The sequence below is a fragment of the Euwallacea fornicatus genome, chromosome 15 (assembly GCF_040115645.1).
Source record: "Euwallacea fornicatus isolate EFF26 chromosome 15, ASM4011564v1, whole genome shotgun sequence".
NCBI classification, from domain to species: Eukaryota; Metazoa; Arthropoda; class Insecta; order Coleoptera; family Curculionidae; genus Euwallacea; species Euwallacea fornicatus.
This window is the reverse complement of record NC_089555.1, coordinates 2,094,175-2,113,797: the sequence shown is the minus strand read 5'-3', so window position 1 is coordinate 2,113,797 and position 19,623 is coordinate 2,094,175. Positions and strand designations below refer to the sequence as shown.

The following is a 19,623-nucleotide window of genomic DNA, read 5'->3' as shown; positions in this document are numbered from 1 at the left end:
TTTTTTTATTCGAAAAATATCATAGACTAATATATCATGAAAATTTTAGGGCCAAAAAATTGAAGTTATCCGATTCGAGATTTGTCCGCAGCATAGCGATGCTGTATCGTACGCCTACTGCGGAACCCAACTTCGTTAAAATCGGAGTAATTTTAGTTGTTTTTTTTTTTATCTTTCTTAGTAGAAATTGGGATGTACGCCATTGGTTCTCGACCTAAATTTGTGACATTGTCTCATTTTTCTCTGCTTGCGGAGCATCAAATTTTCAAATAGCTATACCTTAGTTAACGGAAAACGTACTATTAGTATTCTTCTGAGATTTCCAGTTTTTAGGCTGCGCCTTGATTTAAATTGAACTCAGCTAATTGAACATTTTTTATTCAAACCTATGCTTCATAATATACATAGTACAAAAAAATTTTATCCTCAAAAGGATAAGAAGGAAAATACTTTCTGCATGTACAAAACTTATAACCTAAAACTGTACAATGCAACTTGTAAGCAAATAAATTACCGTTCATTTATTTGAAACAATATACACATCGTGTTTAAAACTAGACCAAGCTTCATTTTAGGCGCAAATACACTCAACGTACGTAACACCGCATTACATGGAGAGGAAAAGTACAAATTATTTTAAAAAATTCCAAGGTCGTTGTTTGATTCGTAACAACTGAAAAATCGAGATCATGTGTTTTCGCTTCAGCCAACTTCTCTCTGTCAATCCTCATGCACATAACTCTATATAGTTTTTCAGGGGGGGAGAAAACAATCCTGGGAGGAATTTAATTGGCACTTACAGCTTTGAAATTGTCTCAAAATCGTCGTCCCACATATTACAGCCAATGGTTTGCTTCGACAATTTTGAAACGCAGCCACTTTACTGCTGCGCTTCTTTAGACTTTAGAGAATTTGCTTGAATAGGCACACATTTCTTAAAAATACCAACGGTATTATTTGTATCGAATGCAAATCGAGCCTAGTCGTTAGGCCCTCGTCACAGCTTTCTAATAACGATGAAGTGAGTGAAGAACGACTAGCCGCCGGAAGCGCCTCAAGGCGCCATAACAGACAAAAAGTGTAAACATACTAAATACAAAATCTCTTGTGCCGTATAGACACGAAAATCTACAACAGGAAGTTTTACCGTGCAACTCGCAACCGAATTTAAATATCTGTTTTGTACAGGGTAGTGTCTAAGCTACATGTATATACAGAGTAGGGGAAATGAGGGCCGACTGATTGGCCTAGGACCGCAGAATCATTTTCTTTACACATCGTTTGGTCACACTTTTTTCTCACTGGAAATATTCGCGTCGACGACTGTTGACTAAAAATCGACACTTCGGGACAACGCTTTGAACGACAAAAAATTGTTCACGTCTTCAGAATCGTACTAAAACCCTCAAATCCTGTTCGTGGCTTCGTCATTATGACTCGCCATCTTCCTGCGCCGAATCTCCACCATCCACAAACACCACTTTCTTGCCTAACTTCTTATCGACAATTGATCCCAAAGTGCTCAACCCGTCTTTGACGGCATGATAAATGATATTCTTAATTTGCAGCTTGTCCTCATGGTTCGTGTGCGTGTCGCTTAGGCCCCGGAACTCCTGCGTCAGGTGGAAACAGTGCGCCACGTTTTCCGGACTTACGAAGTCCTCCGCGACTTTGATGCAATTGTGTAGATTTCGCACCTGGTGGGGAGCTCCTGCTGGAATGAAAACTGCATCTCCTAGACATTGCACGATGGCGTAACCTTCCACTCCATATTCTTTGTAAAGTCGTTCTCGAAGCGGCCCATCCAAATAACCGCTTTGATCGTGAATGGGATCATTATGTGGCTCCAACCTCCCGCCTCGTTCCACCGTCACTTTATTTAGCAGATCGCGTATTTTATCCGCATCTCGCGCGTTGTAAATGTGCCACAGAGCGCCGGGAAGTTCACCTTTGTCGCGAACCCGCCGCCTTGTTAATATATCACACCCAGCTTCGTCGATTGCACGAAAGGCTTCTTTAATGTGCTCGTCCGAGTCGCCGTCCTTGGGAATACCCACGTAAACCATGACATTCACAGCGTCACTCACGTCCAAGTGTAAATTAGTGGTTCCTTTATTGGGATGTAAAGCTGACCCGTAAGCGTTATACATCTTAGGGCCAAGATCCGGTCGCACGAAGCATTCCGGCAACCTGGACGCAAGGTTTAACTTCCCGCTACGTCTTGTGTACTCCTGCAAAGGCAGCGACTGCATCAAATCTTGAAACCGAGCGGGTAGCATTTCGGCGAAGTCTTCGCCCGGAGGCCAGTCTTTCAATTTGAGCAACATGGGTTCGCCCCGTTCATCTTTGAGACGTTTTGAGGGCTCTTCGAATCCTTCCCAGAACTTTCTCATGGGCTGATTCGGCACCAGGTTACCGGTCATGCAGTTCACTAAATCGTTTTTTTCGTCTCCAAAGTCGCGGGCGAAAGCTTCGGGATTCCATAGCGACTTGTCGATGGTCTTACATACGTCAGAAACGATTACGGGCTGACCGCGTTTCCATTGATCCTAAAAAGAAAAGCATCGATGAAAATTGATTCTATAGACACCTTTAAGACTGCAATTTCATGTCTGCGAGATGTTTACCGCGGCTCTAACTGTGAAATTACTATCCGCAAAGAATTATAATCGTCACTGAACTCACTTGGAATATCTTCATGTTATCCTTGCATAGAGGATCACTCAGCCTCAACAACTTTCCATCGCACAGCCACGAATGAGGCACGTTCGGATACATAATTTTGCTCTCCGTCAGCGTCATTATTCTGATGGGCAGCTGCTGTCTTCCCATATTCTGCCAGTTGTACCGGCGAATATAATGCTTCAGCTCCATCTTTTCCTCTTTTTCTTCCTTTTCCAACTTGGGTGTTATCGCTTCCAACCCAAAAGAAGCCAATGGGTCTGCGTCGCCGTTGTTTTCGGGTTTTGGTTTCTTTTTCTCGGAGTTGCTTTTGAGCACTGGCGAGGCCGCTCTCGATGATCCATTGGTTTTATGAGAGGGTCGAATTAAAAGCTCCCGAAGTGTGGAAAAGTTGCCCTCGTCCTCGCTACTGGACGGCTCATCTTTTACGTTGCTTTTAGGTGAACGATCAGGGTCTGGCTTGGCGAGAGCCACATCAGCCAACCAGTTGAGGGATGATTGTTTTTCGTCGTTGACACCGTTTATGGCAGCTGAAAGGAAACAGACGCAGGGTGATTTTACGCATAAATATTACATTTTAAGGGCTTGTATTACTGGTAAATTCGCGCACAAAAACCGCGCACTCTTAACGACATCTTACCTTTGCAATCCTCCTTGCCCTCCTTTTTGACCCCATTGACTTTCTCGGCCAAAATCGCTTTGACCGCTTCGCGACACTCCAAACTAACCACTTTCGGATCCTTAGAAATTTGGCAACCGCAAAATTGCTCGATGTTGAACATATCCCGCATCTCGTGCACCATTCGCCCCAGCTTGAGCAGACAATCATCCGCGATAATCTGTGTAAGCATCAGTTTTTCCTGTTCGTGTGAAGATCGATTGGTGCACAGCAGCCACATGAATTCGTCCCGATCCTTTCCCGGCTCATTTAGCGACTTTGTCGCTCCTTTTTTCCGACTCTTGTAACAATCTAAGCATACCACGAACCCGCACTTGCCGCAGGCCCAATGGTAATTAAACAAGGTGGTCTCGCAGACATCGCACATTTCCCTCACACCTTGGACTACTCGTTTCCACGCCACCACTTTGTCTATAATAAAAAAGACGTTTCAAAACTCGAAATTTAATATTTTTTAAGATTCACCAACTAACCATCAGCCAGATGCTCGTCGTGGGCCTCCTTTTCTTGCACCAAAAGTCCACAGAAATGGTCTCCGACTTGGGTTAAAAGAAACCTCGAGGTGTCCAAATCCAAGTCTGAAGGGGGATTCTCGGTATTCGGTAACCACAATTTTATATCCTCCTGGCAAGAATGAATGTTTAACCAGAGAAACGGGAGGTTTTTATTTTTTTACTTACATCCATTGCGTCCTTGTGCGGATCACTAAAACCGGCAATCGCCAGTTGGCCGTTTTTGGTGTACCTCAGCCTTCTGAACGCGTAGAAACGACAAAATATATTTGGCATATTACGAGATCGTTGATTTGGAGTCCACCTGCACTCTCTGCATTTGGCCAATTTGGGCGCTACCTAAAATAACAAAATTAAGAAATCTTGCTGCAAACAGTATTACTCGAAAACTTACATCACAACAAGCACCATCTTGCAAAAAACTCTCTCCAGTCTTTTTTAGCTGCCCAACGGGTGGTTTGCGAAAGGGATCTCGCGGAGGATCTTCTTTAGGTTTTTTTGGCCGCGAGTCTTCGCCCTAAAAAAAATTACTTTTATAAGATTCGTAGAAAACACATCTACGCAATGTAATACCTTTTCGTTTTTTGAACTTTTTGGCCTTCTCCCTCGTTTTCTCGGCTCTTTTCCTGGCTTCTTGCCACTCCCGGAAACGGTGGTGCTCGCCCCCGAATCGCTATCTTTGGTACTGTCCGATTCTTTGTCACTGTCGCTTCCACTTTCACTTTGAGGAGCCTGCATTATCCAGTAAAAAAAATCAATACATAAGTAACAATGCTCATACTTCACTTCGCAATAATCATTTACAATCCTAAGAATCTTAGCTCACTCACCAACTTTTCCCCTTTCCGCTTTTTCTCCTCGGCGACTTTTTTCACTAATGCAGCGCTCCCTTTTCTCTTTTTCGGCTTGGGAGGTTTCCTCTTGGGTGGACTCTTCCGCCCGCTGCGTTCTTGATCTGAACTAGACGAGTCATCGCCATTCTTCCCCGAATCGTTAGGATGTCCATTAATCTTCGCCTCCTTCGTCTTCCTGTTGGCCGGCTTGGAGGAAAAATGTTTGGTCTTGTTGATACTGTTCACGGCCATACTCCCGACCGAATGGATGGAATTGACGGGATTCTCGTTTTTTATCGTCGGTGAGGTCGGGGGGTCGATGTTTAGTGGTAAGGTAACACAGCTGCCGGAACCGATCACTCCAACAGTGTCTTCGAGATCTTCTCCAGTGTGCCTTTGAAGCCACGCCTAGATAGACGAAAGAAAGGATTATTGGCGGTTTCGAATTTTTGACGATTTCTTAGAGTTAAAGTTGTCCCAAAAAGGGAGGACAATCTCCTATCCACAAAAGTTGGTATTACTCCAAGCAACTACAATTCTTTAAATCAATAAAGAACCTTCGGGTTAGAATAAACATTTTTGCAAAATTTAAAATAAATCTTCACATACTAATAAAGCCCTTTTGAGATCACTACGTATTTTTGAAATGAATTCACGTATATAATGGTAATGCCTCTTCATTGATGACCTTGTTTCAACTAGAGATTTAACACCATCCAAAGAAATTTCTACATATATTCATGCCATTTTAGACAAAAATTATTGAAAATATTTGAACTCATTCTACTAATCCACATATATGTACATGCGGTTTCCGTCTTTCAACGTGGTAGCGAACGCTGTTTATTGCAAGAGTTCACTATAGAGAAACGACACAGAGAAAAGAAGAAGACTTACTAACATGGCGATTTAGCAATAAAGCGAATCATATTAAATGGATACTCAAAGTCCTAACATTCGGTATAATTTCGTATCAAATATAAATAGCATAGCAAAAAATGACAAACATCCATTCTATGAAGAACGGAGGTGGTATGTCCCAGTCATGGCCGGTTCTCGATCTGAATTGCATTTTTTTAGTATTTAATGTCGTTGTGTTACGCCTAAGTAATTTTGCAGCTATTGTTTTGTCATTTTTTAAGTGGTACTGTTGGGAGTTCCTTTGTGAACACCTATAGAAATGTTTTCACGTAATGACAATGATCTTCCACAGAGGTATTAGGTAGGCGTTGGGAATGGGCGAATTTATATTTGAGACTCATTTTAATCACTTCCATAGAAAATTGAACAATTTTTATTGTTGTGACAAGTATCACCATACCTTCTTAAGATGTCTCACTGGATAAATCCCTCCCGCGCTCTTCTGCGGTCCGGGACTGTTGCTCTTTTCAGAATCCATTACGCTCGGCGTGACAGGTCCCACACGAAGAGGTGTCCCAGGGCACTCTTCCCCCACGGGGGGTGTAGACGTACCATCAGTACTACCCGCGTTCACAAGCAACGATTCACTATTTCCTGTCACTGCACTACTAATTCCAATATTCGTTACAGTATTCGGAGTACCCGTACTTCTAGAGGAGGGTGCTGGACTTGAACTAGGCGGCACGCCCAGTGGCGTACCCGGCTTGACCGAAGGAACGGAATGTGTCGATTCTGTACTTGCAGGCCGGGATACTTCAATGGTCACCGCTGTCACGCTCAAGTCCGGCAAGTTCTCTGTAAGGGTGGCGGCCAATTGCGGCTCGGATGACAATGTGGTGTTGATGGGGGGTCTGAAAAATTCGGTTAAATTAGAATCTTAAGACGTTCATGCAGCGGTTTCCACTCTTCACCTATAGGCAGCCGTATTCACCAAGGTAGTAATGGTAGTGGCGGCGCCAGCGATCAGAGGACTTGGCTCGCTGACTCGCGCCAACTGGGGCTGTCCGGCTAAAGAGGATTGCACTGGCATACTCGTTAAAGGAACATTGTTGCTGAACATTGGGGCGTCTATCCTGCGTTTTTTCACTTCCAGACTGACAGGAGTACCGACTACGGGAATGCCTTTGCGTTTGGACGAAGGCGATTGGTTGTTCTCACTGAAAGGAATCAATATCATTATCCATTGTAATAAATTCTCACTCTGCAGAAAAGTAATAATATTACGAGAAAACCTACAACATATGTTCATCCATAGACCTACATACCTAGACTTATTTGAGCTAATTCCCAAATCCAATGGCTGGGTCTGAACCTGTTGAATATTGGTCGGCCCAGGCGATATGCTATAACTGGGGTGTGAACGAGGAGTAGTCAGAGGAGCCGAGACAATGGTGGGTGGTGAAGTGCCAGGTTGACCCATGTTCTTAACTGGGGGCAAAGTACCTGCTGGATAAGGCGGCCGATCATACCTGAAATAAAATAAATAAAGCTTAAAAGGATGTAAGTGAATTGATCGTATCCGCAAATTAGAAGTGTATTTTTATATTCGTACTCGAAGGTATGCGCGATATGACGTCTCCATTAATGCTGTTTCCTTCGTAACGATATCTTTTGAACGCATTCCATTTTTAGCACTAAACAATTTAATGAATAATGAGATAATAGAAAGACAATGTAAACCGGCAAAAGCAAAATTCCTCCCGTAATCCCTAATTTATTGCGTGTCGTGCTGCCTGGTTAATCGAGCATTCCGAGCGTACCGCATTTTGGCGTGAAACCGCTGCGAAAGCGTTTTGCGCATTCATGAACATTTTAAACTATTCTTTTAAGTTTTTCTCATAAAAATTTATTTCATTTTTTTGAATTCTATGACAATTTTTTTGTGGACCTTCCGATTGGCCTAAAGGTACATCAAGACAGTGGAGACTAAGAGGCCATTTCAAAATGAAATGAAGTCCCGTATTTTCCGTTTTCCTAATCGGTACATAAATCAAATATAAACACGATCATAAACCACAGGGTGTTTGTAAAAGACGCAGCAATATACATATAAGAACGTGACTTCTCAGGTCTTTTTATGAAAAAGTTCTTATAAACATAGGTCCGGAAATGTATTGTTTCCAATGTTTATACATTTTTTAATATCGGTTTTTCAAAAAATAATTTAAATATCTTTTGTCTGATTTTTTTTTAATCTAGTAGTTTTGTGAGATGAAGCTACTAAAAATAGTTCTTTTTGTAGCTTGTATTTTTGTGTCTTGCTTCGTTTACAAGATAAAAAAATAAAAACCATTTTATTGCACATCGATTTATCATACAAAAACATTTTCAAACATTCTAGAAATAGTTAGGGCCAAATCAGTCCCTTATTATTACAACGTTACCAAATAAAAAAAGATATCTGAATTATAAAACATTTTTTTAACACCCTGTGTCTCGGATACCATACATTTCCGGATCTATGTTGATAGGAACTTCTTTTCATAAAATAACCTGAAAAATCACCCCTTTAAATATTGCCGCATATTCTTTAAACACCTTGTATATTTGACAATCCATTGAATATTTTCAACTCTGCGAACATATTCACATAGCATAAATCGCTCACCCCAGAGCAGTAGCAGAAGTCAATCGGCTGGTGTGTGCGGGTGGCGGGCACGTGTTGACAGGCAAAGCGGCAGTAATCACCGGGGGCTGGTACTGAGAGATCTAAAACAAATATAAAATCTATTACACTTTCTGAAAATAACATTAGCACAGACACTTTTTCTCACCTGCTGATACGGAGAGGAGATGCCACTATTCAAGGGTTTATGTATGGCCGGGGAAAGCGCTTGCGTTTCCTGTGGTCTACTCACAGGAACCACACTCACTGCTGTCGGTTTACCGTATATGTGATGAGGTGCCGGCGATGAAACCTTCGGTTTTGAACTAGATGAATTCGACGCTGACGCTATCGTCAAGGCCGGAATCGACGATGACAGATAGTTGAACCCCCCCACTTTGCCTGGTTAAACAATGACTGCACAAGTCCGACAATTACCTTTCAAATATCACTTACCTCCAACACCTGCATACATCAAACTCTGACCAGCAGGGCCCGCTTCCTGCCTATATCGAAGTTCCGGTGAGGGATGTTGCTGACTGTGTGGATGATGCATTTGACTCGCATGCGGGGACTGCCGTTGCTGATGAGGACTGGGCAATTGACCGCTAGAAGGCCGATGATGCTGCGAGGACGACTTTGAGGTTTCGAGATGGTGATGAGAACTGGCAGCCAGAGGATTGAGATGATGAGGGGACTGACTTGGACTGCGACTGTATTCGTAGATACCCTTCTGAGCAGCTCCTCCAGAGGCCGAAATGTAATGTCCCATCAGTTCGTTCCTCAATTTAGGACTGGGACTAAGGGAAATGGACACGCGAGAGTCGACGTGATGTGACGATTTGCCGTCATGTTTCACGATCACAGAACTTTTGCCCTCATTTAGAACCACGGGGGAATCGCGGCTGTCTATGGCGCTGGTTTTGGTTACCACCAGACCGCTTGATGACGATTTGTGCAGGTCAGATTTCTTTGGTTCATAGTAGGCGGTCGGAGGGGTGTGGACTTGATAGCCGTACATGGCCAAATCCGCTGAAAAATGCAGACAATCCATTATAAAGAAAAAACAATCGTTAAAGTTCAATTATCAACAAAAAAAAAACCAACACACTTTACTTACTTTTTGGTATCATTGACTGATGCATACTCGTTAATTTATCAGTTGCTTTTGATTGTGCGAGTCTACTATGAGCAGGTGGAGGCGGGTAGTCTGCTTTAGCCGACACAGTCGCCTTTGGTGGCACAGACCCATAATATGACCTGAAACCAACGAAAGATGGTGTTATCCTGCTATAATTTAAATTTAATGAAGTGTAATTGTAGGGAAGTCATCAGACACAGAACATTTTATAATCACGAGAACTCAGCGATCTTGGTGGTTGAATATCATCATAAAGTTTACCTAAGTATCAATCTCTTGTCAATCCTAAATCAGTTACTTACCGATGGTTCGCTTCACTCGCTCTCACTGCCGCCATATGCCTCTCTCTCTGATGCATCTCATTCTGTTTCCTCTCCTCTTCTCCCGAACGCGCTTGCTGCGCCCTGTTTGACCCCATCGAATTCCACGACTTTTGGTCCCTTTGCTGCGCAGCCCGAGCCAGAGACTTTTCAAAATGGTTCTGTAGTGCCTGATCTTGTCTCTCTTTTTCTTCCCTTTCACGTTCCTGTTTCTCCCGTTCGTGACGTTCCCTTTCAAAACGCTCCTTGGACTCTCTGTGCTGCTGCTCCTGGTGCTGTTGACGGATCATACGCTCGGTATGACGTTCCTGCAAAATTGCCCGTTCCCTCTCAAGATCCTCGGCAGTGTGAGACTGTTGCTGACCACTGAGGAGGTGTGAGGGCATGGTCGCGTATCGCTGAGGCTGCTGCTTCCATATGATATCCGTGAAGCTCGGGTGTAGGAGATGATGAGGGGGTAAGTGAGGATGACTCCCTACTGGAAAGGACAAGACACGATCCATAGGTAAATAAGTCTAAATATCCTTGCACAGTTAAAACGATAAATTGGCCAAAATATTGAAACTGAGTAAGTCATCAAATGGATGTTATATCCAGGTTATTTCAAAATTTAAATATAATTTATATATCCAATATCTGAACTCATAATATAATTGCTTATGTTAACTCACCACTGGGAATCCCAGGATGAGGAGCTAAAGGATGGGGTGCCATTGACGGTACTGATGGGGGATACAAAGCAGCTGGGAGGCTTGTCGGCGCCGAAGTTGGCGGCTGTGGGCCTGTCGATGGGGGCTGCGGGTGCGACATTAGCAGAGACTGATGCTGCACGCTATGCACGTGCCGCACGTGGGGCTCCTCCTACGATACAAATTTATTCTCATTCTCTCGGACGTCCTTGAGCTTAATGTGGGTGGCCAGGAAAATGCTTTCCGTTGCATTTCTTTGGGTGCGAGTGACTTGGAACTAGATTTCTCAATTCTTACCTGAAGGAGCAGGCCTGGATCGCGCCAGACGCGCACCGGCTCGGCGATGGGGGCGCCGGCCGGAACGAACAGGGGCGAACGAGTGGCAGCCGAGAGTGTGGGGGTCGAATTAGACGATGGACGCCCCGATGAAATGTTCGGTTCGTCGGATGAACTTAAGGCACTGGACCTATAAAGAATCGAATTACTTAAGACCTGTGGTCAACACTACGTTTAAGAAAATACTGAATGATGCACAAAATCCACCTAAAAAATATTCATGGTTATATCAAAAAATTTTAAACTTCTCTTTATCTTTGATTCGTTTTAATTCTTTGATTATCATTAAGTAATTATTATTTACTTTCCTTCTTAGGAAGATTAGATTTAAAGTAAAATTTGCAGAAGCTTACATAGCGATTGTACTTGAGTGACTTTCAAGCAAATAGGCATTTAACGTAAATTAAAAACGAGGTCACATTTTAACTGCTATCCGTGCATAAAAAAAGAGCGGAGAAATTTCCCAATTCAATGGCCAATTACTGTTTACCGCTTCAAAAATTTAAAAACAAAAAATTAATGCAAAAAAAATAGTAATTTGTTTATTTAATATTTTTTTCTACTAATTTTTTATTTTAAGTTTTCAAGCGGTAAAATGCAATTAAGAACTAAAGACAAGGTCGGATTATAGATTTTTTTCGAGTTTAAGCGCATTTTTCAACAAAAAATATATTTTTGGAATATATTAATTAGGCTGTTTATTAGTAGTTACACACAATACATGTTGAGCAATGTTGTTTCCTCAAATTAGTGATGTTGTGATCGCCCTACTCAATTGAAATATACAGTTTTTTTCTTAATTTTCCATTTTTTTTCCTTCTCCGGTACTTGCTGCCGTCATCTGCACTGAACTCATCAACAACAATATACTCTGGAGTAAACACGTGCAACGATGCGCCTCCAGGGCCATATTTAGTAATCCTTTCTAAAGGATTGAGCGTTCTCACCATTCTGTCCAGAAAATAAGCTGATTTTTTTGACATATTAGTGTTTGTAATTTTTATTACTCATGAATCGGTTCTACTCTAATTCAATTTTGATTAAAAAAAACTTGAGCTTCTGATATTTTGATAAATAGTCCCATTCCTTGCTCTAGCCTTGACGGGTAATTTCTTAACCGATTAATAGTCGCCAATATAATTTTGTTTTAATTACATCATTAAGCAACAGTTAAAATTATTCTTCTGATCGCGCAGGGTAGCAAAAAAGAAAAAGAACAATTTTAGCTATGATAAAGTCTTTAAATTAATATATTACTCTTCTTGTCACTTCACTAGCCAGGTGCAACTGTAAGCGTGCAGAAACATGAAAATTTTCGGCGATCAAAGGCCTCAAAAGGAGGTCATACGGCAAGCTAACCCTTCGAGCACTACTTCTATCAATAATTTTCTCATTTAAACATTTTGATGGATTCCATAAATTTAAATCTATTGACAACGAATTAGAATTAAATACCTTAGAGATCAACTTTGCTTATTTTATTGCTGTTTACCATCAGCCTATTTTCAGAAAGTCAACTATTCATTGATCGTAACGTAAGGTTTTCCTTGCTTCAATCAAGAGATCTACAAGTTTTTATTATTCTCATCAATCAATTTGTGTCATCTGCATATTTGATTGCGGCTTGACATGTTCAAATATGGCAATTTGAGTGGGTCTTCGGTGAATGAATATATCATGGTGACTCATACTTAATATATTAAAATAGCTTAACAGCGTTAACCTTATGCTCTTGGGTATATCAAACAATTTGGAAAAGTCCAACTTGTGAGTCTATCTGGACAAATCTGAGTCGCCTTATTTTAATAATGGACTAATAGATGCTACTTTGGGCGCATTTGGCAAAATGCCTCACTCAAAGGAGTTATTTATTGCATGTGCCAATACAAATTGTAGCTCAATTGGCACTAGTTTTTCAATACATTTTTTAACTATAAATTTCGATTAGGCCAATAATGTTTTCATTTTTGACCTTGGTAGCTATTTGGCAAATCTCATTACGAGTTTCACCAATTGAACACATTAAATTGAGGGTTTTCAATTACGAAGCATTCCGATAGGATGACTGCTATGGTGAGTAACAGCTTCGAGATTACAAATGTTTTATGATATTTTAAAGCTTAATACTTATTGGGTTTTTCCTATTGTCATTGCACAATTTTATGTCCAATCAAAATCTTAGCAATGCTCGTATCGAACTGACGTAAACCAATGCAGCCTTTTAGGAGACTTCAACACTAGTCAATTGCAAAAGAATTGTCATATTTCAAACGTTAATATTTCCCGCAATAATTCGAATTCAGAACGTGGCAAGCGATATGAAATTACGCAGGGGATTTCGCTTTAAAGAAAAAATTTGAACCCTAGTTTTTTTGGGCCACCCAGTATGTTCAAAATTATGTCCAGCCAATATCGCATTCCGCCTCCATCACAGAACTTCTACATTATTGCTGTATTACGGCATTGTTCTTAAACAACCCATGGCTTTTGAATTAAATTCTGGAATACCTACAGACTTTAAAACATAACTGAAACTAACCTGGATCCAGAGCGTTCATCCCCGCTACCTGAACGCAAAGAACTCACGCCAGAGTCGCTACGATCGTCGGCAAAACGAAGAGAGTTATGAGTTTCGTTGAATTCCATCCTACTGAAGGGCGAAGACGAACACACTGGGCCTTCATCCTCACCTTTACAATTGAAAACAAGCGCCAACTTACAGAGAAATCTTAACAGCCAATGTAATACCCATCAACATTCACTCAAAATACTGAATCAGTACTCACCTCTAAATGAGTAAACTTCACCACTGATTCCACGACTTTCGAGACTGCTGTAGCTGGGTTTGGCAGATAACTGTCCACTTGGATGGTCGGTTCGGTGATTAGCCACTATCGCCCGATCTTTGATTGCACTACTGAAACCGGACGCACTGCTCACATGCACATTCCACGACGAATTGTCGCACATAGACCTTTCATCCGTACTTTTAATATCACAGTAGCATTACTCCTAATATCACAAGCACTGAATATACCGCTGCGTTTCGGTGCAAACTTACATTACTATATATTATATATTCACTTCATTATATCACAACTTTTTACACAAGAGTTGAGTAATCCTGGGTCCTGTTGGAGCGGCAAACACAGGAAGATCTTTGTGGTTTAGGTGATCTGGAATGAAGAAAAATGACGATTAATTCGGGAGTCGTGGGTGAAGTCCGCCGAAGCGATTGGCCGGACGGCATGAAAGCGTGGGGGGCCCTTGATTATCAGAGGGAGCGTATGCAAAACTCGCTACTTGCTACCGATAGGGCTCGACAGAGACAAGTGCGAAAACAAATAGGGAAGAAAAAAGTATTTCCATTAATTGAAGCTGAAACATGTTTCTTCATGTAGAGTGGGGGCCACATACACAAGAACGGTCTTTAAAAAGTCCCAACCTTACTTAAAATTGGTAAAATAAAAATATTTCTCTATCACATTAGCTTTATGTTAAATAATATTTATTTTTAATAACATTTTTAACGTTTCCAATGAAGATTTAGGTCCACATGACAAATAAACAAAATATTTCTGGACAAATAAATAAGAACGATTCCATTTAGATGAAATTTCAACCCTAAAATGGTCTAAACCTACTAATAATCGTATTAACATACTAGGTGACATAGAAAATAGAGCGCCTCGTCAAAATGGTTTTATTTAAATAATTTTTGTTGTTCATATTTCTTACGCAAAAAAAATTGAACAAATAAATTTTTTTTTTTACCGAAAAAAAATATTATAATTTGTCGGTCCTCCTCGATGTCTTATACATCTCTGTACACGTCTAGGCACGAATATAATGAGGTGATTAATGTCCTCTTGGAGGATCTCATATCGGGCTAACTAGACAGTTATTATAACATTGCGCCACTATGGTTTGTAGGGGATGGGAAAAATTATGCAACTTTCTACCTATAGTATCCCATACATGTTTAATCGGTGAAAGGTCTGGAGATCGAGGTGGTCAAACGAACAAATTGATTGCATTTTGTTGAAAGATGTCCATAGTCACTTTAACCACATGTGGTTGTGCATTATCTTGCTGGTAAACTAGATTAACAAGAGCTTCCATGTAAGACATGAGATAAGGTTCCAGGATTTCTTGAATGTGTTCTTGAGCTGCCATACTGCATCTAATGAAGAGTAAAGATGATCCGCTTCCACATGCAATGGCATCCCGAACCATTACCCCAACAGTCTAATAGATATGCCTCTGTATTATAAACTGAAGATCTCGTCTTTCACCCCGTCTTCTTCTTACTCTTGCTCGACCATCATGCATACCCAAACAGAATCTGAATTTGTCACTAGTCGCCACACTATCCAGTTACATGTTCCAATGTATCCGTGCTCTGTGTCACTGCAGTCGATTTTGATGATTTAGGGTGAGGGGTAACACAAAATGGGGACGGTAGGAAATCAGTCCAAAACATCTTATCCAGTGATAAATGGTTTGAATCCCAATCGGCCTTGTATACTCAGCAAACTACTGATTTGCCAGCGTCCTTGATGAGACGAACCTACCTCTTAGGACCATAATTCGAAGGCATTCTGTAGTTCTTCGGAATCGTCCAGCACCTCTCCTTCTGCCTGTTTGCTCTTCTTGGAACCATGTCTGACCATATCTCACTATAGTGTTTATGCTACGGTTCAATCTAGTGACAGTTCTCTAAATGACCGATCAGCCTTTCGTAGGCCCTCTATTTGAATTCTCTCAAACTCGCAAAATTCATGAAAATTTCTCTGCATCCCTCTTCTAGGCACATTCTAAGATTAATCTAAAAACACTTTTTAAGCACGTTATATACCAACAAATGATACTTTGCAATCATATTATTAATATTTCATTGTAATTTTTATAGGAAAAAAAATCCTAAAATTCCTGAGAACTCATAAATACATTGATAAATATGACTAAAAATTTAATCGTTTTTCGACTTCCCATATACAAAAATGCATACAAAAAATTATTTAAATAAAACCATTTTTACGGGGTGTTTCTCTTTTCTATGTCATGCAGTGTACTACTAAACTGAAACTAAAGTTTAGTCGGGTATCCTTTTTTCCGAATTACTTCATTACATCGTTGTAGCAAAGAGTCAATTAACTTCTGACATCGTGTTTGAGGTATGGCATACCAAGCCTGTTGAATTTCTTCGCAAAGTTGAGCAAGATTTGTTATATTTTCATCTTTCAGTGCGTGTTTTACATAAACAACATACATTTTCAATTGGGTTCAAGTCGGGACTGCAAGCAGGCCACTTATTAACACCAACTTGATTTTCTACTAACCACTGTTTTACAATTTTCGCTGCATGTTTCGGGTCATTGTCCGCTGAAACTGCCAGACAACAAGAAGGGTATTCTGTACATATGGCAGCATATTATTCTCAAGAATACCTCGCTATTTGTGCATGTTCAAAATACCGTCAATTTTGGTAATGGGTCCAACTCCATGCCCAGACATACATTTCTACAGTTTAATATTGCCGCCACCATGCCTGATGGACATTATAGTGCCCTTTGGGTTAAATTCTGTGTTACGAGATCTCTTCACATAAACTCGATCATCGGAAACGAATTTTTTTAATTTTTGTTCAGTCCGACCACAACACCTGCTTCCATAAGGAAATTGGCCATCCAATATGAAGTTTTGCTTTTTTTTCTATTCTTTTTTGACGTCATGGATTTTTTTCTAGAAACTTTTCCAAACAAACTTTTCTTACTTTAACGCATTCACATTGTTCTTGTTGAAACTGTGGGTGTTTCTTAACCGAAGAGCTCTTTTTCTAGATAATTAGACGTTTTTTTTATCTTTTTTTTGACAGAATTAATAAATGTCTATTAAATAAGACTGTTTTTTTTCTTTTTCTTCATTGCTTTATAGTATTTTCTAAAGATTTATAGACTTTTAAACTGTTTAACCGCATTTGCGATCACAGTTTTGGAACAATCTTAATGGTCAGAAATTTTTTAATAACTTCAACTGTTTTCCACTAAAGGCAAAAGCAGTTTTCGCATACCTGTAATACCAAGTTTTCTTTTATCCATAATATAAAATATTTACATTCATAAAATTGTCATAAAATTCCCTTTTCACCCATTTAGTACATTTTGTATTTTTCACTGAAACTCTATGAGGTATAGCCATTAAAACATTTTCAGCGTGATCAATCGGTTATGATTTTGACTTGGCAATGATACGCAATATATAAATCAATGCTATTGAAATGTCTGAGCAGTTAGCACCAAGATGTATTGAAACTCATAATGGCGGCGGTTTGTGGCCCGCACGATCTCCGAGCATAATTCCATTGGATTTTTTCCTCTTGGGTTACATAAAAAATAGAGTGTACGCTCAAACTTTTGAAAACGAAGAACTATTACAAATATTTATAAGAGACGCACTCAAGGTGATTACCCCACAAATGCCAAAAAAAAGTTTTTGATTTGACCCTAAAAAGAACATATTAATATTTTGAAAATAACGGTGATTCATTTGAACAATTGTTATATTTTAAAACTTCAATTCAATCTAAATTTAGCGATTTCGCGAATATTGTTGTTATTAAAAACATAATTTGATTAGATTAGTTTCTTTCTTCTTTTAAGCTAATTTTGAGAATACGCGTAGTAAGTATAATTATGTACATGTCATCAAATTTAAGGTTTTGCACCTTTAAAATATTTTTTACGGTTCCCTACAATTTCTTTATTTATCGTGTACCATTGTTATAAGTCAAAATCATGACCTATTTATTAAAAAAATGTTACAATGGCCATACTATATAGCTTCTGACAAAAATATCAAATGTAATAAATTGCTGAAAGGGGAATTTCATGACGATTTTGAAAATGTAAAAATATTTTATGTTGCGCCTACATGAAAATTAGAACTTCAACAATTTATCTCCGAAAGTCAAAATTTAGCAAGAAAACTGGCAACACTGCCACAAATGTCTCAAAAAAGTGTCTTGATAATGTAAAACTTTCGTTTCTTTAACTATAACTATTTAAGAGTTATTTGCAAAAAACGAAAACCACCAAATTCGTTTTTTCCAAATATATTCATAACCATTCGGAGTTCATCCAGTATGAAAACAGATTATTAATTTGTTTCAAATTATGAAACTTTTTTCCAATTTACCCGATTTAATATTGTATTACCCTTTTCAAGCTCTCCATGGTGTTTATTTAAATCTCGGACAGGCTGTATATCACTGTATTACAGCAAATTGAATTTGAAGAGAATATATTCATGTACGTTTACTGTTTAAGAAAAACATGGTATATGAATATTTTTTTTACACACTGTATATTATGAAAACCTTAACGGGCACTGGCAATCTACAGACTACCAAGCTGTTGGTTCTCTGTTATAATAAAACTCTGTTCTAAGGCAATACCCCGAAGGAACTGCTGTACTAATACGACCTCTACACGACCTCAGGCACTGATTAAACCGAAAATAAGGAATAACCGATTCTAATCTCAGATAATGTATAAATAATTTCTCCAAGAAATAAAAAGTCATCAGTGAAAATTTTATACCTGAACAATGTAGGTATGATAATACCCACTCAGCATGCCACCTACTTAACCGCGTTCTAGGAAATTACGATTATCTTAACACGTTTGCAGGCGTCATGCCATAAATTATCTTTACGTTTTGTAACAGCCCAGACCAGGAAAGTTAATGTCGTAACACCCGGACGGATACCGATAGGATTCAACCATCTTATTAATAAAAGTAAAAGTGTCCTTGATCTCTCTATGCGGACAAAAACGGTCGAAGTAATTTAAGGCGATTTATATTAATATCGCCTATCGGGGACTAGAGAAAGCAATAATAGAGAGCCAACACCACACACAAACACACCACCCCAAGGGTCAGTGTACCTTTGCGGAGTCAAGTTAGTGGCGCCCGCTAACGACGGAACAGTGGAACTACACCATTGAAGCTTCAGACGCGCTTTCAAGCGGGCAAAAGGCACAGACAAAGGACCAGGAATTATGATTTATGAGGCCAATTACGTCATTAAATTCAATGTGACAATAGTTATAAGGAATAAATTAAAACTGGCGATTTTACGAAAGCTAAATTGGAACTTTTTTATTTATGAATTGTGCGTCGAGAGTCGATGCATAGAAAGTAGACTCTAATGTAATGGCCTGCGTACTGCATGTGAAATTGCTGAAAGTGCACGAAATTGGCAGCAAATGTACACTTTCACACGCTAATTAAATCGAACACTTCCTGGTATAGCAGTCTAGTTTCAGTGGCGAAGCTGCTGTTCCACGTATGCGAATAGAACGGGACTAGCTCGGGTCAACTTACTGTCAAAGCACACATAAATCCATTTATTCTGTTATAATCCTATTGTATTGCACTAAAGAGGAACCCACAAAAAAAAACACGTTACCGATACATATATCACGAATGTCCTTGAAAGTTGTAGAATTGTCCTCACAGTGACGCGGAGAATAAACGTCTCCTTCGACGGTACAGCGGTGACTAAACGACGTTCGGGTGCGGTCGGTTCGGGGATCGCACGGTCCCGAACTCCGACGAGTGTCAATAGGCCGCTCGGTCGCGAAAGGTGGCTGGCGGAGGGGAGAGAGGGACAAAAAAGCGAACTTGATCAAACAAAAAAAAAACGTGCAACAAGTGATCATTTATTTTGTTTTCTTGATGGGTTCGACGGGTCGGGGGCTCCCGATCCCGCGTTAAGTCGCAAAGAAAATAATGGCCTCGGTATTGTCCGGATTCTGGCCATTTGGTTTGTTATCACCGAAACATTCGCTCGTGTTACGCAGAGTAGCTCTTGCTGCAAAGCGACAAGCTCGTTAAAAGG

At 40.0% G+C, this 19,623-nt stretch overlaps 1 protein-coding gene across 1 annotated transcript; it reads right to left on the bottom strand.

Annotated features, from left to right (window-relative positions):
• Window positions 1–362: 362 nt before the first annotated feature.
• Kdm3 (Lysine demethylase 3) lies at window positions 363–19,288 on the bottom strand. The gene is made up of 21 exons (XM_066290212.1): window positions 19,107–19,288; window positions 13,505–13,894; window positions 13,258–13,408; window positions 10,680–10,848; window positions 10,365–10,554; window positions 9,676–10,171; window positions 9,353–9,492; window positions 8,689–9,264; window positions 8,402–8,634; window positions 8,236–8,336; window positions 6,893–7,096; window positions 6,539–6,784; window positions 6,028–6,478; window positions 4,704–5,114; window positions 4,447–4,605; window positions 4,268–4,390; window positions 4,042–4,212; window positions 3,835–3,985; window positions 3,323–3,772; window positions 2,686–3,212; window positions 363–2,549 (listed from the first exon to the last, which is right to left on the bottom strand). Exons 2-21 carry the CDS (start codon window positions 13,686–13,688, stop codon window positions 1,431–1,433), a joined length of 6,252 nt encoding a protein of 2,083 aa, XP_066146309.1. The 5' UTR covers window positions 13,689–13,894; window positions 19,107–19,288; the 3' UTR covers window positions 363–1,430.
• Window positions 19,289–19,623: the final 335 nt, after the last annotated feature.